This window comes from Euleptes europaea, chromosome 6 (genome assembly GCF_029931775.1).
Source record: "Euleptes europaea isolate rEulEur1 chromosome 6, rEulEur1.hap1, whole genome shotgun sequence".
Lineage (NCBI taxonomy): Eukaryota > Metazoa > Chordata > Lepidosauria > Squamata > Sphaerodactylidae > Euleptes > Euleptes europaea.
This window is the reverse complement of record NC_079317.1, coordinates 75,275,060-75,301,637: the sequence shown is the minus strand read 5'-3', so window position 1 is coordinate 75,301,637 and position 26,578 is coordinate 75,275,060. Positions and strand designations below refer to the sequence as shown.

General features: G+C 44.1%; 1 protein-coding gene across 1 annotated transcript in view; it reads right to left on the bottom strand.

Annotated features, from left to right (window-relative positions):
* ANO3 (anoctamin 3) overlaps positions 1 to 26,578 on the bottom strand; it is a 195,094-nt gene that overhangs the window by 50,216 nt on the left and 118,300 nt on the right. Inside the window, exons 8-12 of the mRNA XM_056851112.1 lie at positions 14,703 to 14,834; positions 12,527 to 12,633; positions 10,850 to 10,905; positions 8,804 to 8,925; positions 5,637 to 5,771 (exon numbers count right to left, since the gene is read on the bottom strand). Coding sequence (XP_056707090.1) covers positions 5,637 to 5,771; positions 8,804 to 8,925; positions 10,850 to 10,905; positions 12,527 to 12,633; positions 14,703 to 14,834 — 552 coding nt within the window. The remainder of the gene's footprint in view (positions 1 to 5,636; positions 5,772 to 8,803; positions 8,926 to 10,849; positions 10,906 to 12,526; positions 12,634 to 14,702; positions 14,835 to 26,578) is intronic.

The following is a 26,578-nucleotide window of genomic DNA, read 5'->3' as shown; positions in this document are numbered from 1 at the left end:
GGCCAACGAAGGCCTCCGCCGGTGCTGGGCCCCACAGCGCCGGCACCCGGAAGGCGCCCGCTGGTGTTAGTGGCCCCAGCACCGGCATGCAGGCCCAGCTGCTGGTCCCTGGCCACCGCTGCAGCAGCACTGGGCCCAGACACCACCACAGCCTCCCGCCAGCCTCTGGCTGTCGGCAGAGACTGCAGCGGCGAGCTGGGAGGTGTTCCGGCACCCCAGGAGGCATTCCTGGGTTATTCCGGCACCGGCTGGGGCATGGGGTTGACGTTAGTCGGCCTCCTGAGCCGTTTTGTCTCAGGAACGCCTTTTTTGTTGTTGTTGAGATACACCAGCTTTTTTGCTGGCGTATCTCCCGTGCAACCCTATGAGGTTTTTTTGCGCAGGGTAGAGGTTTCGGCAGTGTCGAAACCTCCTTAGGAGGCAACGCCGCTGGGTTGCCTCCTAAGCCCGCTGCAGGCATTCCTTTCAGGAAGGCGCTGAAAAAAAGCTAGAGACTTTTAAAAAATGAAAGCTTGTAATTCAGAGTTATATTGCTATAGCAATATTCCTATTGCATATTAAAACAAACAAACAAAACTAGAACCTGGTAGCATGGGTGAGGAAATGATGGTTGTGGGAGAAAAGGGCAGAAAAAATGGCACCAATTGGGCAGCACCTATTGAAGTGCAGTGTACATTCCACACAGAAAGCATGTTTGCTTTAGCTGTGTACTAACAGGAAACAAAGGTAATCTAGAAAGCAAGAAGAAATGGCAGAAATAATCCCCTGCAACCAGTCCAACCAGAGCAAAAAAACGGTATTGGAAGTCACCCAAATAATAAAATGAGTTTTGTATTTTTGTATGATGCAAACAGCCATCTATATTTATTGCACGAATGAATTATAGCACTTCCCAGTTTATCTTTTACTTTAATAACACGGCAGTATACTGTGCCAGGTCTGAAATCCCAGGTCAGCACATCAGAAATTTGCTGAAGCAAAGCCTGGCTTTGAATATTAATTGCACCTACATCGCCCGCCTATCCATTCTTTATGAGAGCAAGTTTTCCCACGCAGGTAAGTGTGTGTGTAGTGTCATCAAGTTGCAACCAACTTATCTCGACCCCAACAAGGGGCTTTCAAGGCAAGTGATTAAGCAGAGGTGGTTTGCCATTGCCTTCCTTCCTACAAAGTCTTCCTTGGAAGTCTTCCTTTGAAGTATCAACCCTGCTTAGCTTCCGAGATGTGAAGAGATCAGGCTATACCATACCGCTTTCCCTCCAGGCACATAGATACATATAAAAAACTCATTATAAACCACTAGAGGGAAGATTCACTTTACCTAAAAGGCAGCCTGTTACATAACTCCAAGAACTGAATAACACTGATGAAGTTGTGTTTTTTCCTAATGCAACTTGCATAAATCACTGAGAATAAGAAGCTTCAAAGTGTGGCCAGAATATTCTTGCTGAGAATAGGAAACTTCAAAGTGTGGTGAGAATTAGGCAGGAAAAAAACCCCACCAGCACTGGAAGACATACTGCGTAAAATGGCAAGTGGTAGAGCTCAAACTTGCCTTGAAGTTACACTCACTGGAAACCAAAACCTTGTCCCTTAAGCACACTTGCATGGAAGCTTGCTGTGTTTATCCTGTGCTGAAAGGAAGGAACTCTGCACATACTCAGAGAGATATTTTATATATCGTCATCAGACCTGGTTATAAAGGTGTGAAACTGTAAGGCAGTAGAAAAAGAGGAAGACCCAACATGAGACTGACTCAAAGGAAGGCATGGCCTTCAGTTTGCAAGACCTGACCGAGACAGTTATTGATAAGATGTTTTGGAGGTCATAAATTCATAGGGTCATCATAAGTCAGAAGCAACTGGATGACTTGTAACACACACATGACCACATTTGCCTATCTGTGTAATCAGATACAATTTCTTTTTGTGGAGTATGGATGAGCATTGTGGAGCACTGGACATTTTTGTGTTGTGTGTGTTACCGTATTTTTCGCTCCATAACACGCACCTGACCATAACACGCACCTAGTTTTTAGAGGAGGAAAACAAGAAAAAATATTGTTTTCCTTCTCTAAAAACTTGTGTTATGGAGGACGGCGCGAGCCGGAGTTCCCTGCCCCGCCTCCCAGCTGGGAGGCGGGCGGGGCGCACAGAGCCAGCTGCTGGCTCTGTGTGCCCCGCCACCTCCCAGCTGGAGTTTAAAGACCCCCCCCCCTGCGCGCGTTTCCCGGGACTGGCTGCGGCAGATAGAGAAGCAGATAGGAGCGAGGGAGAGACAGAGAGAAAAGGATAGGAGAGAGGGAGAGCCAGAAAGAAAGAAACAGATAGGAGAGAGGGGGAGAAAGGAAGACAGAAACAGAAGAGAGGGAGAGACAGGAAGAGAGAAACAGATAGAAGAGAGGGAGAGACAGAAAGAGAAAAACAGATAGGAAAGGGGGAGAGGGAGGGAGAGAAAGGAAGTAGAGGGTCTGAGGGAAAGCAGGAGGAAAGGATGCTTCAGGCTGGCACGAGGGGCCGGATCCGGCCCCTTTGCGCCGGGAAGGGAAAGAATGGGCCTTCAGGCCGGGAGTGTGAGGCGGCAGCCGTCTCCATGCACCAGGAAGGGAGGGAAGGGGCCTTCTGGCTGGGCGTGCAAGGCAGCCGCTTCCCGGGACCGCGGGGGGGAGAGGCAGCGCAGAGGAGTTTAAAGACCCCCCACGCTTCCTGGGACCGGGAAGCGCGAGGGGGGCAGGTTAAACTCCTCTGCGCTGCTTGGGCAGGCAGCGCAGAGGAGTTTAAAGACCCCCCCCCCGCGCTTCCCGGGACCGGGAAGTGTGTGTGGGGAGGTAAACTAGACCCACTGCCCCCTTCATGGGAGTCCCGGGAAGGGGGGCGGTGGTTCTTTAAACTCCTCTGTGCTGCCTGGGCAGGCAGCGCAAAGGAGTTTAAAGACCCCCCCGCGCTTTAAAGCCCCTCCTGCCCCCCAGTGCAGCAGCGGCGGCCTAGCCGGCTCCCGGGGCGGCCCTGCTCTGCGCCCCGCTGCCACTGCGCTGGGCGGCTGGGAGGGACCTACCACAGCCCAGCTGGCTGGCGGCTTTAAAGCCGGCTCCCAGGATGGCCGGGCTCCGCGCCCCGCTGCTGCTGCGCTGGAGCCCGGCCACACAGCTTCTGGCTGCAATGCCAGAGCCGGGCCGCCCCAGGAGCCGGGCTGGTGGCTTTAAAGCCAGATCTTGGGGCAGCCCGGCTCCGCGCCCCGCTGCCGCTGCGCTGGGCGGCTGGGAGGGACATTCACTCCATAACACGCACCGACATTTCCCCTCACTTTTCAGGAGGAAAAAAGTGCGTGTTATGGAGCAAAAAATACAGTAAGTGCCGTCAAGTTGCTTCTGACTCATGGCGACCCTATGAATGAAAGTCCTCCAAAATGTCCTATCTTTGACAGCCCTGCTCAGATCCTGCAAATTGAAGGCCGCGGCTTCCTTTATTGAGTCAATCCATCTCTTGTTGGGTCTTCCTCTTTTCCTGCTGCCCTCAACTTTTCTTGAACATTTTTACTGGGATTAAATGTCTCCCCACTATGGAATTGATGAAAAGGATGAACACCACTGACAGTTAGCAAACACTACAAGAAGCTGTAATCCACAGTCTGCTCATTTTGTAACTGTGTGCAATATAGACTTTGCAACCCAGCAGTTATTTTATTAAGTGGCTTTGTATTGGGTTCATTAAATTAATAGCCAAGCCTAGAGGGAATGCCAGGTGTCAAACTGACTCAGTGTCTTGTCGCATCCAGGATGATCACTGTATTCTTTGCCATCAGGCTAATGGGGGTTAAAGAAGTCAATGTATTCTGCTGAGGGACTCTGCCATTGTGCAATGCAATGGCTGCAGAATATACAATCAATTAATTCTTTGTTAAGTGTAGCCATCTGTTTCTGACATGACCCTTCTTAATATAACAAGAAGCCTTACAAATGTTATCAAGGTGAACTCTGAATTACTCTATGCAAAGAAAGAATGTCTATTTACACATTTGCTTATCTATATATAAAGTTTACAGGAAGTTATTTTGTCTTACAGTTAAGACAATACTGAAAGGATGATTTCATACTGCTGTTTTCTGTTGGACAAGTTTAGTACAGAACAGACAACGTTTAAATTATTATCCCATCTTTATATCCTATCTTTCTTTTTTCATGGAATTCAAACAAATACAGGTACCCCATCCAGACATTGACCAAACCCAGAACAAGAAATTCAGTATAGCAGGGCTGTGTTCTGAAACCACACTCAAGGCCCACTAAACTAACCAAAAGTAAATCAAGGTGAAACTGAGTTGCCAGGAACTGCTGTACTAGCACATGGCCTCTACTTTCAAATAAAGAATGCAACTTTGATCAGATATTATTTTCTCTTTTGACCCCCCCTTCCTTGAACAATACGTGGTCCCCCCCCCTCCCAAAGTTTGGGACCTTAACAGCAATGCAGCATGCTCTTTTGTTTTGCTTTGATTCTACTGATTTCCCAGGCAATGTCATTTGTCCCTTCCAATTGGGTCTTTGCTAGGGAGGAACAGTTTTGTTACCAACCAATCATCATTCTCCTTTACTCCCTCTTTTGTGGGGCTGGAGCCCTTTTCTGTGCAAGTACAATTTCTGGGTCCTGACCTGGATAGCCCAGGCTAGGTAAATCTTTTTTATCCAGACAGTTGGTAACCGTAGTTGGCAACTCTTTGAAGTCCATAAAATCAAGGAAAATCAAGGAAATAGAAACCAAATGAAGTGCCTCTTGATGGCCAGGGGAAATTAAACTGAAAGGGGACGATATGAAACAAGCTTCCTCCATTACTGATTGGTCAAAATCTACAACTGAGTAAATGATATAAATAAGAGTAATCATAAATACCAAAGAAAAGTTGAAATAAGGACAAGCTAGAGAAATCTTGAAGGGAAGGTGGCATAGTATAGACCGATCTCGTCAGATCTTGGTAGCTAAGCAGGGTCAGTACTTGGGTGGGAGACCACCAAGGAAGGCTCTGCAGAGGTAGTCAATGGCAAACCACCCCAGCTTCTCCCTTGCCTTGAAAGCCCCTTGCTGGCTTCGCCATAAGTCGGCTGGGACTTGATGGCACTTTACCCACACAGAGAAATCTTTGCAGCAGAAATTGGCTGTTGCAATAAGGGCATGAAGCTGATGTACAAAATGAACTACACCGAGTAAAAAGAAATTACTTTGTTGTAGAACCTTTCAGGAGAGAGAACTGTCTAGTCAGCTTCTATTAAGGTGTGTGTGGCAGGGGACAGCAGGGCCTTTTTCCTGGGCTCTTTTGCTTTCCTAGTCTGCCTCTGCTGGACAGTCTTAGGTCAGGAATGCTCTCACCTTGGCTTTTCTGAATTGAGCAGGAGGTTGTACTAAACGCCTTATAAGGCCCCTTTCAGCTCTTTGATTCTAAGTGTCCATTTTTGAGGGGGAAGGTGCTTAGGCATAGGAATGGGAAGGGCCAGGTAGAATTCCTGTCATACTGAAAATGTGCATGATCCAATTAACCATTTCATTTGGATAGGGCTTGACAGCTGGTTATTGCTATTAAGTAACAGTCCAGAAGAATTATGCTACGTCATTCTTTCTACAATCGGATACTGTTGTACCTCTTACCTTACTTGGCTAGAATCCATCGTAAATAATCCATAAAGGAAAACAAACAGCCCGACAAGTGCCGCTGGAATAAGCATCCCAGTGTACCATCCCAACCAAGCGAAATAAAGGCCAATTTTCTCTCCAAAATATCTCCTGCATAAAGAAAAAGTACCATTTGCTTACATATTTGAGTAAATGATCAGGCCTCTCTCAGCAGCAGTACATGTATGAGAAATTACCACAACTTTCTACATTATTTTCATGCTGTTTCTTTACAAAAAGCTGTGATTATTTCAACTTAATGTACAATGGTAGTGCTACTGATTTCATTCTAGTCTAAGCATGTCTCTAATCACAGCTAGAACATGAAAATTCTGCTTGCTTCATCAAGCAGGAAAGAAAGGGGGGAAGTGGAGCAGAAAGGAGCATTGCTTGTACAGACCTTCTCAGAAGAAGAGTTGGTTTTTATATGCCAACTTCCTCTACCACTTAAGGGGACTCAAACCGGTTTACAATCACCTTCTTTTCCCCTCCCCACAACAGACACTCTGCGAGGTAGGTGGGGCTGAGAGTGTGACTGGCCCAAGGTCACCCAGCTGGCTTCATGTGTAGGACTGGGGAAACAAATCTAGTTCACCAGATTAGTCTCAGCCGCTCATGTGGAAGAGTGGGGAATCAAACCCGGTTCTCCAGATCAGAGTCCACTACTCCAAGCCACCACTCTTAACCACTACACCAGGCTAGCTCACACTGTTTATGAGTTCTCTAAAAATGGCAGGCAGAATCCCTGCATTGGGACCTAGCAGCCCTAATATGAATGCATGATCTGATAAAATAAAATGTATTCTAGCAATAAAGCAAGAGCAGGTAATTAAGGCTGTATAAAGTTTTAATAATTTTTTTTGGGGGGGGAGGAAGAAAATACATCAAGAAGGTCTGGGACCCGTTAATACTACCAACACATGAAAAAGTAAAACTTCAAATGGTACTAGAAAAAAAAAGTTTTATTCTCAGAAGCAGTAGGGTTGCCAGATGGTTTTCACAAAAATGCTGGACACACTGGATAAAAATGTGTTGACCTATTTGTTGACCAGCTTGTCCCTCCATGGCTTTATTCAACTTTCAGGGGGCATAACACAGCACCAACATCTGTGTAGAGTTCATTCCAAATGCATGCAAAGACAACTAGCATGCCCAGGAAAAGGCTAAGCTGGGGCTCTTCTCCCTGACGCCTGGTTTTCTATGTGCAGAAGGGTGTGTTTGTTTTATTTTATTTACTTACTTCATTTATATCCCACTTTTATCCCCAACGGAGATCCGAAGCAGCTTACACCATTCTGTATGCCTCCACTTTATCCTCACAACAACCCTGTGGGGTAGGTGAGGCTGAGCATGTATGATTGGGCCAAGGTCACCCAGTAAGCTTTCATGGCAGAATGGGTCTCCCCAGTCCTAGTCCTAAACTCGAATCACTACACCACACTAGCTCTCTCTATTTGCTGTTGCTTTCTGAACATAAAAGAGTGCTCCGTTTTGAATCTGAAAGTGGTACACAGTCTAGAATGAGGTTTTCCATATCTGTGAGAACTAGACCCAGGAGTCCTGAGGCACCTTTAATCCTAACAAATCTATTGTAGCTTTGAAGTTATATATTTCTAAATTTTAAAAAAATTTAACATCATAGTTATAATATTCAGTGCAATCCTATGTAGTTACTTTCAGCCTAAACCCATTGAAATTAATGAAATAATTAGGAATAAATCTGCATAGGATTACACAGATAGTCTAGCAAATTACATTTTATACAGTATAAAAAGGCATAAGAGTCCCAATCCATCCAAAGCTAAGCATTTTCAAATCGCCATTGTCCTGAAAGGGAAACAGCATATGCTTAACCCTCCCACTGAAATCTCTGGAGAATTACCATGGAATCAGAATTATGTTGACTCAGAAGTAACCCTAAATGATTTCAGTGGCGCTTACATGCATGTAAATGTGCATAGTCTTGCAACCCTAAACTATTTAATAGCAATAAAGCACCTTTAATCACCAGGGCTGTGCAAACAATAAAATGTAAAGCAGACACCCTATCCACAAATGGCCCCCCTGAAGACTCTCTTCCTCCAAACTCTCTTGTCTTTTCCTCTGCCACGACCAGCAAGATCTCTTTTTCACTTTTCTTTAGAAGATTCAGTCCTGCCACCATCTACCCCCACAGTCCACTGGAACCAACTTGGGACGCTGACTGGTTGGGCATTAAAGTCTCTCTCTCCCTATCTAGTTTGTTCAGTCAAGCCAACGGGATTTCTCAGGGAGTGTCCTGCCTGGCTGCTGAGTGGCTGATTTGGTTCTTTTCAAACCTTGGGGTGGTGGTGGTATCACCACTTTATCAAGCCCCAGGGGAAAAAAAGAACACATGCATGGAGCTTGGTTGCAATGGTTGCAGGCTTACTTAACTGGAAAATGCCAGACATTTGTATACCCAATATTTTCTCAGTGTATTTACTTGACAGAAAGGGAAAATACTGGATTGACCAACTCACAACTGGACACCTGGCAGTCCTACTTAACAATGCAATCCTATTTAGAGTTATTCCAGGCTAAACCCACAGATTTAAACTGATATCGATGGAGTAACTCAGCATAGGGAGCCAGCGTGGTATAGTGGTTAAGAGCAATGGTTTGGAGCAGTGTAGTCTGATCTGGAGAACCAGGTTTGAGTCCCCACTCCTCCACATGAGCGGCGGAGGCTAATCTGGTGAACTGGATTTGTTTCCCCACTCCTACACATGAAGCCAGCTGGGTGACCTTGGCCCAGTTATGGTCTCTCAGCCTCACCTACCTCACAGGGTGTCTGTTGTGGGGAGGGGAAGGGAAGGTGATTGTAAGCCAGTTTGCGTTCTCCCTTAAGTGGAAGAGAAAGTCGGCATATAAAGACCAGATCTTCTTCATAGGATTGCACTGAAAATTACCTAATTTGTTTCGAGTACAGCACACTCTTAATCAGAGAATACATTCCAAACAAGAAAAGCAAACAATAAATGACAAAACTGAAAAATAAGTATTAAGTGCAACAGATTATATCATCAACAAAGAATTATGGTAAAACAATTGGCCAGTCACAATTTAGTAACCATCTCCTCACTCTTCACAAGAATAAACCAAGTGATATATTTTTGAGGTACCTGATCAAATCCAAAGGCTGATATTTGTACCACATCCCCCATCGTGCCCACCGTTCATATAAAAGATGTCGGTGATTCTGAGCTCCATGAGTTTTGATGGGATGCCTGCTTTTGTGACTTCCCTGGAACACATCGAGAAATTTCAATAAAACCCAGAATGTTATGTGCTTATAAAAAGGAAAAGAAATTGGATGTTAAAAAGAAGTCATCTGAATAAAAGTATAAAAGAGAACATTACTGATTTTACAGCACAGAACAGTTGGTGAACAGTGAAGAAAAATGCAATCTTGAGTTTATTGTTAAAGCTTAGCTGATATAGAAATTGGCCAGCTTAAATTCCCACGAGTTTCTAAAAAAATAAAATAAAATAAAAATGACAGTCTTTGGGAACTAGGATTGCCAGCTCCAGGTTGGGAAATTCATGGAGATTTGCAGGTGGACCCTGGGAAGGGGAGTGGGCTTGGAGAGGGGAGGGACCTCAATGGAGCATAATTCCATAGAATCTCCCCTCCAATGCACCCATTTTCTCCAGGGGAACAGATCTCTGTGGTCTGGAAATCAGTTGTAATTCTAGGAGATCTCCAGGCCCCACCTGGGGGATGGCAACCCTATTTGGAATCAAAACACAGATATCCCTCTAGAAAAATTTAGTCTTCACTGAATGCAAGTTCTTGACAGTTGGAAGACTCTATTCATTATTAATAGGCATTTTGTATAGTATACTTACTGTAAAACATTTCACACAGTAATTATCTATATCACCACAATAATTCACATTACAAGTAAATGGTTGAGACACAGGAATGGCAACTTGCTTAAGGCTATTGTAGTGTAGTTTTAAGAGCAGTGGACTCTAATCTGGAGAACCAGGTTTGATTCCCACTCCTGCACATGAAGCCAGCTGGGTGGCCTTGGGCTAGTCACAGGTCTCTCCAAACTCTCTCAGCCCCACCTACTTCACAAGGTGTCTGTTGTGGGGAGAGGAAGGGAAGATGATTGTAAGCCGGTTTGATTCTCCTTTAAAAAGGGAGAGATAGTCAGCGTATAAAAATCAACTCTTCTTCATATCCTATGAAGCTAGAACAGGACTGGGATTTGATCCTAACACCATAGCGCTATACATGCTTACTTTTGTGTAAGTATAGTTGAAATTACTGGGAACTTACATCTGAGCAATCATATATAGGATCCTAGTGCAACATGTCTGCTCCTGGTAAAAAAGCTCTTCTAATTTATATTATTATTTTCATATTAAAATATACTTAGGTTGTATTTCACAGTAGAAATTATATTAAATGGTATCTTTATCTGGAACGGTTCACTATAAGTGTATAGGTTTCTATAGTTTCCACCATTATTGATTGCCCAGTGGTTTGGAGGTGCCAAATGCCAGCTGGTACCCACTGTGATCTGCTGCCTGTTTTCCTGAGAATGTAATTCTCACATTCACTTCTGTGCTCTTTTTGTAGCACTGCCTAGTATCCTGGGGTTGTAAGCACAATGCCATCTGCCACTATTCCCCATCTGTAATTCTGCCATGCCTTTCTGGGGGTTCCAAACACCAACCTTTCTTGTCCCCTCTGTTATATCTCTGTCCGCCGGTCTTCCTTGGGATACCAAATGAAAGCCAGGATCTGCTGTGAAATACGGCCTATATCCCTAGTCCAGATGTCTCCCTATGACCACTCTGTATCAGTGACTGTCTTATGGGGATGTCAAATATTTCCTCTACCTGCTTTACTGTGAGCGAATCCTCTCGGATACAAATGTCTCCCCACATTTCCTAGTAATTGGATAAGTAGCTTTGTAGCTGCTCCAAATTTCCTTTAAAAAATCACAATTATTTATTTTTAATTGCCTACAAAACAGGTCCTTTCTCTGAAGTGGCTGATGGGGGGGGGGCATCTCTGAAAATTCCATCCATCTTTTACAGAAATTCAAAGAAAGATGGCCAGAAATATGAGTACATAAAAAGAAAATTTACTTTTCAGAGGCTAAATTAAACTTAAAATGAACATATAGTTAAAGCACTGCTACTTAAACTACCTCATGAGGTGGAAATGCTGCTTCAAATGTTCCATTGCTGAGTAATCTATTGATGCCTAAAACAGAAAAGAAGATACACCAACTTAGTTATATAACCAAGACATAATTCTAAATTAATCTAAAAACAGGGCAATCCTATACAGGGTTACACCCTTCTAACCCAATGTTTAGGATTGTACTGAAAAACACAGAGATAATGAACTGTTATCTATGTTTATCCAGAATAGGTTTCTCTGAATTTTCCTAAAGAAGGAAAGCTTCACCACACCTAACCTGAGCATGGAAACAGCCCAAGTAATGAAATCAAGACAGACCTTCCTGAAGACATTTATTTGTGGACTTTAGTTTCTACAACCCTCTCCGTTTGCACCCTTTGTACTTAACATTACAGGTTGAATACAGTGGTTCCACATGGAGGAAGCAGTTCATTCTTGGATGGAAGGACACCTTCCTCCAATGGAATTTGTGCCATTGAAAGGGAGCACTGGATCCAACCAATCATATTTTTTTCAATGCAGCATGCTGTCTTCTTTGGCCATTATCATGTTTTTGAGCATTGTGGTCTTTTGCCTGAAACTTTTTAAATTAAATAGGTGCTGTGGAACACAGGCAGGACAGCGCTGCTGCGGTCGTCTTGTTTGGGGGCTTCCTGGAAGCACCTGGTTGGCCACTGTGTGGACAGACTGCTGGACTTGATGGGCCTTGGTCTGATCCAGCATGGCTTTTCTTATGCTCTTATGTGCTTAAATTCCCATTGAACTGTAAGAAGCAGTGAATGAGCCATGTCCCTTATCTTTTGACAGTAACATATTAGCAAAATATCAGATTCAAAGGACGTAAAGTAACTTCTATCTGTTTGGAGGAAATTGTTGGTAAGATTATAACCGGTTAGTATAGCTTACATTATTTTTGCCATTGGTTTTCAGTATAGTAGACCTTGAAACAAAGAAATACGCAGTGGTAAAGGGATGTCCCTGGTTCCATTTTTCCCCCTACTGGTTCATATATTGACTCTGAATTGTACTTTGCCTACTTTGCTTAATTTGGAGAATTTCTAAACTAGGGCTTTAATGCTGAGGGGGGCCTAATCACCTTTGGAGCCAGCATGACCCCATACTTTATCATGGAAAAAGTGGCTTCTACGCTAGTGAGGGGGCAAACACACCGGCATCTGGAAGCCACAGAGCTGCACCTGCCCCTGCCACCAGCAAAGCCACTCCAGGAACTAAATCCTGGAAGAGGACGCCCATGCTGGTGTGGGGGAGGTATTCCTGGGGGCAGAGCTGTCTTTGGGCAGCGTCCTAACCCCGTTTTTTTTTCCCAACAACCCTACTCATGGAATATTGAGCAGGGACAATTTTACTACAACCCACAGCGTTTTGTCCATTATGTTTTGTGCATAAACTTGAAAGTTTTGAGACTATTAGGGGAAGGGGAATTGGGGGGGGGATCTGTTACGTTGCACTCACAGTTCATAAGAGCCATCCCCTACATATTAAAACAACCCTTATTCTTCTGTGAAGAATCCAGATGATAGTTTTCTGATGTTTTTTCTATCCTGAAGCAAATATTTAAAGAATATTGCACTGGAGTTATTCACTGAATATTTGAGTGGCTAGATTCAAGCTGCCAGCAACAACTAGTCTAACATCCAAAATAAATTTTATGAATTTGTACCCATTTTTGATTTGCCATCTTCATACTTTGTCCTCTGCAGCATATGGTGTACTATCCTACTTCTTGTGGAGTTGCTGAAGAAACTGTCTTTGTTGTTGATTGTAAAACTGTAGAAGAGATTGATAACGTTAATCAGTGTTGAAAGCCACCGACTCGGGACTACCATATACAATATTTTTCACAATGAATGAAATAATCTGACACTTCCAACATAAGGATTGGCATCTTTGATACCTCTAAAAAAAAAAAAGGTAAAGGTCCCCTGTGCAAGCACTGGGTCATTCCTGACCCATGGGGTGACATCACACCCCGACAATTCCTAGGCAGACTTTGTTTGCAGGGTGGTTTGCCAGTGCCTTCCCCAGTCATCTTCCCTTTACTCCCAACAAGCTGGGTGCTCATTTCTCCGACCTTGAAAGGATGGAAGGCTGAGTCAACCTTGAGCAGGCTACCTGAAACCAACTTCCGTCGGGATCGAACTCAGGTCGTGAGCAGAGTTTGGACTGCAGTACTGCAGCTTACCGCTTTGCCCAACGGGGCTCCTTTGATACCTCTACAACTCGATAATAAAGAACTATGTTTCAGTGGGCTGTTTCATGCAGTCTATTATTAACTGTAGAATACTGCATTGTAACCCCTTCTGAGGAACTACATTTGCACTTTCTTGGTTTTGAGCCACAACGGAATAGAAAGTTCTCTAGTGTACTGTCTACGTAAGCAGCCACAGCTAGGCCCATCATGCAACTTGCAGCTCCCTCTAATTAAACTAAATTGAATAGGAACACAATTCAATTCACCTGTGGTGAGATCAATAAGTATTGGGCAGTCTCCATAGCTTGTGGTTCTTTTGGTGGGTTAGAATTTACTCTTCAAAATCCTAAAGAGTTTGAATTTCTGCAATTAAAGTTCCTCTCCAGGATCAGAGGAGCATGCCAATTATATTAGGTACTTTGGAACACAGGCAGGATAAGGCTGCTGCAGTTGTTTTGTTTGTGGGCTTCCTAGAGGCACCTGGTTGGCCTCTGTGTGAACAGACTGCTGGACTTGATGGACCTTGGTCTGATCCAGCATGGGCTTTCTTATGTTAAGTTATGTTTGAGCAATTGATCAGCAGACTTGCATCGTTCCATTCCCCCTGCCTCCCCACAGATTCACTTTGCCTTTCATTTTATTCTTCCTGAATTCTGGTTTACCTTGGTGAATTTCTAAAGTTTATTACAGAATTGGAACATGCACAGTTTATTGCAACTTTCAGTCCCTCAAGTTCATCTCCATCTGTTTTAAACCTCTATATTACTGATGTGCATGTGCTGACTTACCAAAAACTGTAAAAAAAGCTATGATCACATTCTTTTTGTGAAGGATTTTACTGATGGGCATATTTACTACTGAAAATTGGTAATACTTCCTATAAGCAGAACTGAAGCGATCCTATGCATGATAACTTACAGTGTTTTATCAATGCAAGTATGTGCTTTAGTAATGCAATGGAGGGAGAGAAGCTAGAATTAAGTGAAGAAGCTAAATGCTGGGGAAGTTGGGTCTGCTCAGTGCTCTATCCAAATTCAGATTTTTTAAAAAAGACTGGTTGAACTTTAGAAACAAAACTAAATAATTTGGAATTTTGAAACTATGGCAGATAATCAGATGTGGAGGATGCTTGAAGCATTCCTAGTTGGAATGGATTCTAGGATAATGGTTTTTATACATTAAACACTATGGCATATTTCATTAACTGCCTTCTGTTGAAGAACGTTTGAATGATACTGCACCAGCAAGATTGGGCTGTGAATGGCCCAGTGGTCACACAGTGGTGAAACATATAGTTTCAGTCAAGAACACTGAATATTTAATTCTGCTCACTAAAACAAAAACAACCCAACCCTCATAATTTGCTTCCCAGGATTTCATAGGTGTTCAGTTACTTAAAACCTTTCAGCTTCAAAAGTATTATTCTTCAAGAACTGCTTCTAATCCTGTGATGCTGGAGAGTTGTCTGTTGAAGATATTGCCAAATATGGGCTCTACTTCTAGAAGCCAGAGTATATAGAATATAAGCTCCACTCAGTTTTGACAGTAACCATCTGTTAATGATAACTGTTATGTCACCTGCTGAGGCAAAATGAAATATTCATACGGGTGTCTAATGAATCTTTTCTATGTCACCACCACTTACTGATGTATGCGCGCTCGACTAAAGGGTGCTGTGTAGCAATCTGTTTCTTCCAGGTCAGGGAGTGCTTCTTTGTCAAGTTTCATTGGATTTCTGGGCAACCAGCTTTTCAATTCCCTCATATTCCTCTGCAGACTGGAAAAATTGCACTGAAACGTTATTTTGTTATTCTTTTGCATACATTTTTGCCTGTACGGCCAGTCTGTCAGTTTATGCTATATGGTGCTGGAATGAACACAGGAACAACTGGACTGATGGGAAAGGAAATGATAAGGAATACTCTTCAAATTACTCCATTCAAAAAGGTTAGCAAAAGTTATCACACAGATCTTTCATTGCCACTACCACCACACATCCAGTAGAAAAAAAAATGAAAGGAAACTAGCAGGAATAGATTTAGGAGCTTATTTTTTAGGGTTAGTGTCTGTTTGAGATGAATTATATAACAAGAGCTAAACCCTACAACAACCCTACAAAAACCACTCATGTATTTTTTTTACGTGTGTGATTTCATATTTTTTCTGAAAACCTGCAGAGTCCCCCAAGTTTGCAGGAAAATCTGTTTAGCGTCAGTGTGGCCACGATCCATGGATTTAGATATCTGCAAATGGTCCACACATCACTATTTGACAAATAGATTTTAAAAGGAAGGGTTTCTGCTCGTTGGCTGATATTGTTTCTGTACAGGTTCAGGCAGGCACCTGGGGCAATAGGCAGTAAGCATAGTCCAAGGCACAGTGCAGGGTCAACACACAAGTAGTTAGGAGCTCAAGCACCAAAACAGGAGGGCAAATCCATAAAGCAGAAGCCAGGTCACAGGCCAAAGGTCAGGGGTCAATCTAAGCAACAAAGACCACATTCAGTCCAAAGGTCAAGCACACAGAGTTCTAAGGAGCAGAGCAACAGCAGATACACAAGGATTATGGACAAGTTGCTTCCAAACTAGCTCACTCTGCTCTGGCTGCTTTTATCAGAGAAACCCTGACCAGGAGCAGGTGCAACTCCTCAGCCCTGGCTGAGTAATCCACAGACAGGTGCCACTCAACACTGGCTGAGCAGCCTCTGTGGTTGTCAGCCCTGATCCTGTAGGGACTCAAGCTCAAAGGCAGAGATTGACTGGTGCTGGGCTGCCAACTGTGCGCTACAGCGCCACTCCTGCATAGGATTGCCAGCTCTGGATTGGGAAATACCTGGAGATTTGGGGGGCAGAGCCCAAGGAGGGCAGGGTTTGGAGAGGAAAGGGACTTCAATGCCATGGAGTCCAATTGCCAAAGCAGCCATTTTCTCCAGGTGAACTGATCTCTATCGGCTGGAGATCAGTTGTAATAGTAGGCGATCTCCAGCCACCACCTGAAGGTTGGCAACCCTACCCATTTAGTCTGTCTTCCTGACTCCCCAAACCCCACTCTGCTTTCTTTGGCATTCCAAAGGCTCTGGTGATCCTGGAGGATAGGCTGGTGGCTGCAGTGCTTCTATTTCAGCCTCGGAACCTGGGCTCTGAGACTAAGGGCATGCTATGCTGTCCTCAGCCCGAGGCTCCCATTCTGCACCAGATGGAGTCTCTACCTTGTCTGGTGGGTCTTCCTGCAGCCTCCAAGGGCTGCTGCTGGCTTCCTCCATCTCTTCGTCATCTGAGGAGGCATTGGCAGTTTAAAGAAGTGTAAAACTCTTTATTCTGATTCAGCAACAGGAGAGAGAAGACCTGGAGCTTTATTTGACACAACTTCTAATTTCTTTGCAGGTCCAAGCCAAAGTATCAAGCACTTGCAGTAACAGAAGTGCCTGCAGACCATAAAGCAGGGGTGGGAAATGTCTGGCCTGGGGACCGAATAAGGCCTGCAAAATCATTTGGTCTGGCCCTTTGTGGGTCCTGGCAGACCTCTAGCTCAGAAGGATCTAAGACTGGCGATCCTCCCACGGACAGGAATAGCCTCTATTCAAGGCAGATGTGAGTTTGTGTTGCCAAGAAAAGGAACCTTCTTTCCCCCTTGCAGAAGAGTCATTAGCTATGGAGCTGCTAGAACCACCCAAGAAACTGTTAACCCTTTCCCACCCAGGCTGTGGAGAAACGTATTTCCTCTGTATTACAAGAGAGCTGGGGGCGGAAGTGGCAACAATGGAGGGGTTAAAGGGGGCAGGGCCAGAATGTGCAAAGGGGGGGGCAGTTCTTAGCCAGTGTGTCCTCATTTCATCCCTGCAGGCAGAGGTAGCAGGAGCCGGCTGTAGAATCCGGCCCTGGCTATGCCCGGCTGGTGCAACAGACCATTCTGTGCCACCAGGTGGGCGAGTGCACCACTGGTTGGATGCCTGCCTGCTTGCCCACATGGGGGGTAATCTGGGCAGCTGCCTGCTTGGGGCTTGGCCTTCTGGTTCTTTCCCCTCTAAGTCCTGCAAAAGACGCGTAGGGAAGGAAAGTGCCAGATCGGGGCGTTACTGGACCGGGCTCCTTTCCCAAAAGCCTTGAGTGGCTTGTCGCTCACTCCGTCTTGTGTTTGCTTCCCTGCCTGAATCTCTTGGGCCCAGCTGGGGATGGCAGAGATCAAAAGCGAGTCGCTCTACGTGGCAGACACTCGGAGCTGTCTCCGGTCGTGCCTCTTGGCTAAGTGTTTGACCAAATATAGCAGGCTAATTTTTAATTTTGTACAATTTTAATTTTTAATTTAATACAATTTTGTATGGCCCATGAATAATGTTATAAATATCCAAATGACCCTTGGCAGAAAAAAGGTTCCCCACCCCTGCCATAACGGGAAAGAAAAAGTCTTGCATGTTCTCAAGTAAATACTTTGCACTGCCACTTCCTTTGCTTTACTGAGCACTTCCTCTCAGGATTTGTACCCTCTTTGAAGGGTGCTGAAGATCCTGTATTTACAATTATTGCTATGTTCATAGCACTTGTGTCTCAGATACATTTGTGGTTGTGAGCTGTTACATTTCAATTTTATGACAACTGATGCTACTTTGAAAAAAAACATAGAAACATATTTCTTGGATATTTTCCCCTACCTGTGAAACCACAGGAGATACTGTCATTTCTTGACCTGCACCATTGTCACTTCTCTATGTGGAAGAATTTTGTTAAGGGATTTATGCGGCCAGTGTTCGAATGGGTTACATAGACAAAGTATGTCTACTTTCTGCCTTAATGTGGATTTATCTGCCAACCCTGTCACCTTTCTCTGCTTTGAAAGCACCAGTCATGGGTTTGTAAGGCTTGAACTGAAGTCTCTGGTATCCTGCTGAGGTAGTCCCTGGTATCACTGGGTGTGTGTGTGTGGGTGGGGGAGTAGTTGTGAATTACCTGCATTGTGCAGGGGGTTGGACTAGATGACCCTGGTGGTCCCTTCCAACTCTATGATTCTATGAGTCTATGAATAAAGGGAGAAGAAGAGCTAGAGCTGACCCCACCCCCACACCAATAACTGGATCTGTTAAAGATACTTTAGGTTTGTACATGTCATGACAAGTAGGATTACCAATTCTGGTTTGGGAAATTCCTGGAGATTTGAGGGTGGTGCCTGGGGAAGGCAGTGTTTGGGAAGGAGCTCAGGGGGATATAATACCATAGAGACCTTTCTCCAAAGCAGCCAATTATGCCAGTGGAATTTATCTCTGTAGTCTGAAGATCAGTTGTAATTCAGTGAGACCTCCAGGCCCCATCTGGAAGCTGGCAACCCTACATGACAGAAATCTTATGCCCATATACTCAGACACTGTAGTTCACCATTCCTTAGCAATGCTTATTTATGCATATTCTCCATGCAGTGGTTTAAGTTTGCATAAATACATTCAGTATATTGTTTAGCCATCACAATAGTTTTTGACAAAAGAGGCATTAAAAAGAAGGTCAGTTTCTGGTTAACAGAAATGCTGTAAACCTTATGTAGCAAAGGTGCAAGTAGATGTTCTCTGGGACTTGGGTAAAGGTGCAAGTAGAATCTCTGGGACTTGGGTAAAGGCAGCAGAATAGTAAGTAATGTGGAATGTCCTACACAATAGGTCATTCACAAAGAAAGATGTAGTAAATTTGTAAAACACCCCGAAGAGTACAGCTGGAAAATGTCAAAGTTGCTGTGTGCTCAAAGTAAATGGGATGGTTCTCTAGATCAGAGTTTCCCAAACATTTTGAGTCCAGGAGCACTTTTCAGGAGAGAAATTAATCACAGAGCACTAATTTTCACCTGGCACCTATATACTAAACTGAATGACAGTAGTATATTTCTTTCCAATCTCTTCATGGAGCACTAGGAGACGTTTCACCGAGCACCAAGTGCTCCTTGGAGCACAGTTTGGGAACCTCTGCTCTAGATCAGATGGCTCATATTTCCAGATAGCATAAAGATCTGTGCAAATAGAAACAGAGCATATTAAATTAATGTAATAGAAGGTCTTTTTAACAGTGGAGTCATGGTTGGTAGAAATGGAAGACCAATTTACTTGTAATTTCCCCACAAAAAGAATGTCACCCAAATAAAGACAAAATTGTTATCACAACACCCCCACCTATTTCCACAATTATACTTTGACAAAATATATTCTTAACTTTTTTCCTCCCATTGTAAGAGAAATTAGAATTTTTCCATGATCCAATTCTGTAAAGTAAAACTAGTGTAAGTAAATTTGCAGTGAAAATACCATTTGTGAATATTTATTCAAAATACTTTCCTAAATATTGAGGTTAATACTTTAAAACTCTATGCACTTAAGTACAAAGGGACACTGAATGGGAAATAACTACAGAAGGAAAGCGAATGAAATTTTGTTTTCAGTTCATATAACTTTTGCTTTTTATATTTAACGGGGTGCATATCAATATGCCAAATTAAAAAACCCTGAAATATACCTTTTGGGGTATTTTTCAAGGTTTATTTTTGCTGGCAAAAAATGGCAGCAAAAAATGGGGGTTGAAAAAGCGGACGCAAATAATGCTGAATTTATTCGGCATTATTCAGGCAGCTTTGGCCTCGCCACCATTTCCCCTCTCCCTCTCCCTCCCCCTTCCCTCCCCCCATTACTTACCTGTTTGCTGGAGGTCTGATCCAGCAAACAGCTTGGAGAAGAAGGCGAGGGCATTCCTACTAGCCCCGCTACCTGCAGGCTCAGATTCCACGGGGCACACAGGCAGCGCGGCAAGGAACACCTTCGCTTTCCTCTCCAAACTGTTTGCCAGATCAGGTCTCCACATGGATTCCCCAGCACTTGCAGTCTCTGAGCTCAAATCCCCCCCGCCAAAGTTATGGACTTCAGAGGGGGGTGCAATCTGAGTCAGATTCCCCAGTGCTTGCAATCTCTGAAGGTTCAGAGACTGCAAGCGCTAGGGATCTGCACTCAAATCGCTCCCCCTCTCCTCTGAAGTCCATAGACTTCAGAGGTGGTGGTGGGAGCGATCTGAGACAGATTCTCCAGTGCTTGCAGTCTAGGGTTGCCAATTGCCCGGTGGTGGTGGCTAAACTACCGCCCATCTACCGGGCTGCCTGCCGGCCAGCTGAGACCCAAAGGGCACTGCAGGCATGCGTGCAGGCGCTGTGGGCATGCATGCGCATAAGCGGCGCACGCACAGACGCAGCACACACGTCACTTTTGGGTAAACCCGAAAGCGACGCGGACGCTCTAGCACCCTTGGCCGGGATCGGAAGTGTCCCCGTCACTTCCGGGTTAAACTGGAAGTGACGTAGGCGCATCGCGCGCTAATGCCACAGCCCAGGGAAGCTCCCGCTGGTGGAGCTACGGGGCCTGGGATCAGAGGCTGCAAGCACTGGGATCTGCATTCATATCACCCCTCCCACCTTCTCTGAAGTCATGGACTTCAGAGGTGGTAGGGGGAGTGATCTGAGACAGATCCCCCAGCGTTGCAGTCTCTGAAGGTTCAGAGAGTCAAAGTGCTGGGGATCTGCATTCAGATCGCTCATCGGAGCAATCTGAGTCAGATCTACATTGCTTGCCAACTCTGACCTCCGTGTGCAGAGTCTAGTGTTTACCTCTGCACTGGGTAGTTTTCAGGTTTAATAAACCCAAATATTTTTATATATTTTGGAAAAGTCAAATTGCTTGTATTTGGCTTTCCAGCTTTCTCTAACATTTCTGGGTTTATTAAACCCAAACCTGAAAAATACCAGGAAGGAAAATGTGCACTGCCCTGCTTATAATGGACACACAGGTACAAACCTATTTTTTGGAAATAGAAAAGGTAAACCAGTCACTTTTTAGCCATTTTTCATATTGTATTTTGAAGTCATGTATAATTACTGAAAATAAAATCTCTGTCAGAAAATATATGCAATAGTTACAAGAATACCAATATTCACAACTATCTTAGAGAAAAGACTTTGACCTGCCAAAAGTGTTCCAGACTCATTATTCAAAAGTTGTTTCTTTGATCTTCTTGCAGAACTGAATTATCATTCTCATATTACATCTGAACAGAGTGTGAGGTTCTCCAGCCAACCTCGGCAATCCCAAAAAGTCACTCGCTCAGACAGGCAGGTCTAAAGCAGGTAAACGTTTATTCAGGAGCCGCAGGTACAGCATAAGCAATCCACAGATTCAAAGCTGCTAATGATAATCCAGCCTACAAAGCATAACTTTAAGCACAAAGCAATCCCAGGTGCAAGATCAACCAGGCCTGGGAATTGGGAGATAACAGTTCCTGGTGGGAAGCAGGGAGTGAGCAAGCCATAATACTGAAGTTGCCTGCTTGTAACTCAAGGTCAGAGCATTGTGGGGAGGCAGGGAGCGGGGATAGTTTGAACAGCTCAGGGAAACAAAACCAAAAGATGCTCTTGAACAGAAATGGGCCTAACTCATGTCAAAAGCCTGCCTGGACCGCACGACTCCTGACTCCTGACACAGAGTTTCAAATATGGGACTTTAAAATGTAACACAAGAGGGGGCACTCAGTTATTGCCATTTACAAATTCATTTCTGCCCACTGTAAACAGTTCCTTGCAGTGAGATAAGTACTTTAATATGTGCATGGAATTTCCATTGACAGCTGTGGCAGGGAAAGAATTGCAGGATGGCTTCTTACCAAAACTTACATCTCAACAAGCAAGCCTATTGGAGTGATTTGGGTCAATCATGGCCAGAGTCCTAAGACTGCTTAGGCTACACATGCAGCTTCCCGTGACAAACTGGTATAGTTCAATAAGACACTTACATAACAAATGCCGCTTATAGATGTTGTATAACTAATACCAATTAAGGCTTCGTATTCGTAACAAATGCCACAGATATTTTTATACTATTTTACCTCTTATCATTTCAAACACCATGCTTTTCAGTTGAGTCACTATTCTTATGAAATGAATATATTATGTTTTGGCTAGCTCTAGATCCTGGCTTGATGGACTCTAAATAACCATAGTTAGTGGAGCAGCCCACATTCAGACCATCACACTAAGCATGTTAGCTTAACTAAAGCAAGATTTTGTGTGATGGCTCATCTTAACCAGAAAGTTTTTTGTAGCTGTAAGTTCATTATGGGCCGCTCCCCCAATGACAGCCTAGGGCTACCTTGATATCCATTAGATGCCAGGCTAGGTTTGTCCTATTTTCCAGAGCCTTTGGTGCGTATGTCTGTGTATGTGTGTGTGTGTGTGTGGGGGGGGTTAGTTTTACTGTTTTCTCAGTGGCTGTTTATTTTATTTAGCTTTATAATACCTAGGGTTGCCAGGTCCCCCCTCTCAATCAGCAGGAGGTTTTAGGGAGCTGGGCTGGGATGGCAGTGTGCGTGTGCAGCTGCACACATACAATGACGTCGCTTCCTGGTTTACCCCAAGGGGGTTGAGTGCTAAAGCAGCTGCAGCTCTTCCGGGGTTAAACCCAGAAGTGATGTCATTGTCCACAAATAACAGCAAACTATTTTGGAGGATGCTTTCCAGTAACATCAATAAAAATCAAAACCCACCAGCGTCAACTATTTCCCCCCAAACCTGGATGGATTACTTTGCTTCCATCTATGCGGATAATGATTGCCCTACACAAACCAATATAATCCCAGCTGCCCTTACTGACTCTCTTTACCCTTCATGGGAACCAGTGAGATCAGAGGATTTAAAAGATATAATTTTGAAATTAAAATCTGGGAAGTCTCCAGGTTTGGACGCGCTGCCTCCAGAACTCTTTAAAAAAAATGCAGACTGGTGGGCAGATCCACTAGCAAAGCTATTTACTACCATCAACAATTCTGGCTCTATTCCTGAAGATTGGCTAAGTGCAATAATAATACCAATCTATAAAAAAGGAGGATTAGACTGTCCTGAAAATTATCGCCCAATCAGCCTCTTGAACATTATATCTAAAATCTATGCTAAATATCTAGAACAACGACTAGTTAAATGGACACAGGATAATAAAATCATTGGCCCTGAACAAATTGGATTTATAAAAGGATGTTCCACAGTGGACCACTGTCTCCTTTTATCTTGTCTAGCAAAAAAATATATGAAATCGGGCACAAAAAAGTTATATGTTGCCTTTATAGATTTAAAAGGAGCTTTTGATTCAATTGATCGGAACCTTCTCTGGAACAAATTAGGGTCCCTGAACATAGACCCCCGCCTCTTATATCTCATTAAACAACTCCACACAGGTACCTTTTGCCAGGTCAAATTCTCAGATGAAGGCCACTTAACACCCAAAAAACAAGGTTGCGTTTTAGCCCCACATCTTTTTAATCTTTTTTTAGCTGATCTTCCAAAGATTTTTAACTCAATTGATGGTCATTCCCCTAAGATTGGAAACCTGAAAATTCCACTGTTACTTTACGCCGATGACGCCGCTATTTTATCTTTTACAAGGGTCGGCTTATTAAGACACCTACAACTGTTCACTGATTATTGCAAACATAACAAATTGCAAATTAATTATGCCAAAACCAAAATTCTAGTTTTTACCAAAAGCTGGCATCTTTCAAAATGGTCCATCGACAATGTACCAATAGAGCAGGTCAAGACTTTTAAATATTTGGGTCTCACTTTTAACTATAATTTAACTTGGACAAATCACAGAAATAATGTCATCAACTTAGCTAAATATTCAGCATCACAGATTAAACGATTTTTTTACTTAAAAGGGAACCAATATGTACCTGCAGCTATTCATGTTTTTACAGTTAAGATTTTGGCGCAACTACTGTATGGAATACCTGTCTGGATAGAAGCACTGAATAAAAATTTGGAAGCTGTACAGACTTCCTTCCTCCGCCAAATACTAGGACTTCCTAGTTGCGTCCCATTCCAATCTATCCTTAGTGAAACTGGAATGATGACTTTAGAGACCAAAGCTTGGCTCTCAACTTTTAAATATTGGATTAAGATTCATTTTTCTCCAAATGAAAATCGTCTTACTCCCTTTTTATTAAAAGAAGCTGCAGATACAGAGTGGTTCACGCTTATCCCACACAAACTGAAAACCTTGGGATTAGATATAGACAACTTATTGATGCTGGACAGCCAAACCATCTTCCGAGTTATTAAGCAAAGACTACTCGACCATGAAAGACAAACAATCTTGCCTGCAACTCCTTTATCTTGTTCTTCATCCAAATTGGGTCTTTCTGCCAATTTTGGACTCCTCCAGGATTACTTCTACTTTCTAAGTGATCCTTCCCTCCGCAGGGCCTTTATGCTAGCTAGACTAAACGCCTTTCCATCGGCAGTTCTATTCGGGAGATTTAATGGTACCCCTTTGGAAAAGAGAATTTGTAGCTGTGGCTTAAACCAGATAGACTCCATTTATCATATTTTATTGGAATGCGAAATGCTAGCGGACCTACGTACTAAATTTTTAATGCCATCAATTTTGGATAGGAACTCTCCCCCCCACTCTCTGATCAGACTTTTACTGAACGGGTATGATCCAGAAACTACAGAAATAGTAGCCATGTTTTTGAAGCAAGCTCTAATGATAAAAATCAAACAAAAAATATAATAGCTGCTATTCCGGTTACTTGTAGAAACTAGTTTTCTATATATACCTTATATCCACTGTACTCCGGCATACCTCATTTTATTCATATCTATTGCTACAGATTGCGATATTGATGTTTTATCATTTGCCAAATTCTGGAATACCTTGTACAATTTGTTATGCCAATAAAGGTTTTTGAATTTGAATTTGTGATGTCATTGTGTGTGCGCAGCTGCTGCTCCAGAGCAGGTGGGTGGATTGGTGGGCAATTGATGGCCGAAACCACCCACCTGGCAACCCTAATAATACCAGTTTTCTGCATACTTGAGGCTAGGGCTGTTGAAAATAAAAAAATTCGGTATAGTTCGGATTCGGCCACATTCGGCCCGTCTGGATTCGGTACACGCCGAAGTCCGAACTCCCCCGATTCGGATCCGTTAAATTCGGCGAGAAATTAAAGTTCGGCAAAATATTCAGCCGAATATTGCCATTTAAATTTTAAACAATCACTCTTGGCCTCCCGCGGCTGCGGGGGGGGGGGTTAGAGCTGGACGTTCAAAACTTTCATCATTGCTTCTTGTGACCCTTATTGAAAGGACCGCCAGGCAAGGGTGGCAAAGGCAGTAACAGGGACTAGGCCCCCTTCGCCCTTCTCAAGCCAACCTGGGGGGGAGGGCTAGCCAGGACCATGGAACCCCAAGCAAAGCAACCACCCGCACAACTCAAAGACCACAAGACAACCAAAAGCCAAAAGCGCTGGATGAACTCAAGTGGCACCCAAGCACCGGGGGGTGGGGGGTGGGATGGGAACGCGGGAGCCCCGGCGGCGAGAGGGTCCTCCTCGCACCTCCGCACGGAGACCGCTCGCCCTTCTCAAGCCAACCTGGGGGGGGGGAGGCTAGGCCGGACCGTGGAACCCCAAGCAAAGCAACCACCCGCACAACACAAACACCACAAAACACCCTCAAACCAGTTCCAACTGATGAACTCGGGTGGATCTCTCAACCGCACCAATTCTGCTGGCTGGATCTCTCGCCACGAAAATGGAAGACAGTGGGGGAGGGAGGGATGGGCGGGCGTTTTAAACTTTCTCTTGGCCAGTTCAAAACTTCAAATCAATGCTCTGATTGGCCATGAGAAGAATCTGCTGGGCTACCATTGGCCGCGGGAGAAAGCAGATTGCCAACGGGCGGATCAGCTCCTGCGCATGCATCTCCGCTGAACCACTGAATTCGCTGAATTTACTCGCCGAACTCACCGAACATGAAGAGTTCGGCCTCCTGGATTTCTCCCATTTTGGAGTTCGGATTCGTCCGAACAGAAAAGCGCCGAATCGAGGAAAATTCGGTTGATTTTCAGTTCAGGCCGAACCGAATCGACAGCCCTACTTGAGGCACAAGGTGTTTAATATGCTTTTATTGTATATCTATGGACTGGAACCACTTTGAACGCCCCATTGTAGCATTCAGTGAAATAAATAAATAGACATCATCTGGCCACAGTGATCAATGCTCTGATTATATCCAGGTTAGATTACTGTAATGAGCATTATGTGGGGCTGCTTTTGAAAACAGTCCAAAAACTTCTGCTGGTCCAGATATGGCAGCTAGGCTATTGTTGGGAGTTTGTTACCGTGATTGTATCACTCTGTTGCTGAAAGATCTATGCTGGTTGCCCATTTGTTTATGGCCACAAAGAGCTGGTTCTTACCTTTAAAGCTTAAATGGCTTGGGGCCAGGGTATTTGGAGGACTGCCTCTTCCCAAATTGCCCAGGCTGCCAGTAAAGATCTGCTTCACAAGACCTGCTCTCCATCACCCTACATTCAAAACTGAGGAGGGTGGCAACCAAAGAGGGCTTTTTTAGTACTGGCACTTCACATATGATACACTCTTCCCCTTGAGGCTAGCATGGCGCCCATGTTGCTTTCTTTTAGGCACCAGGCCAAAATGTTATTGTTCGCCCTGGTGT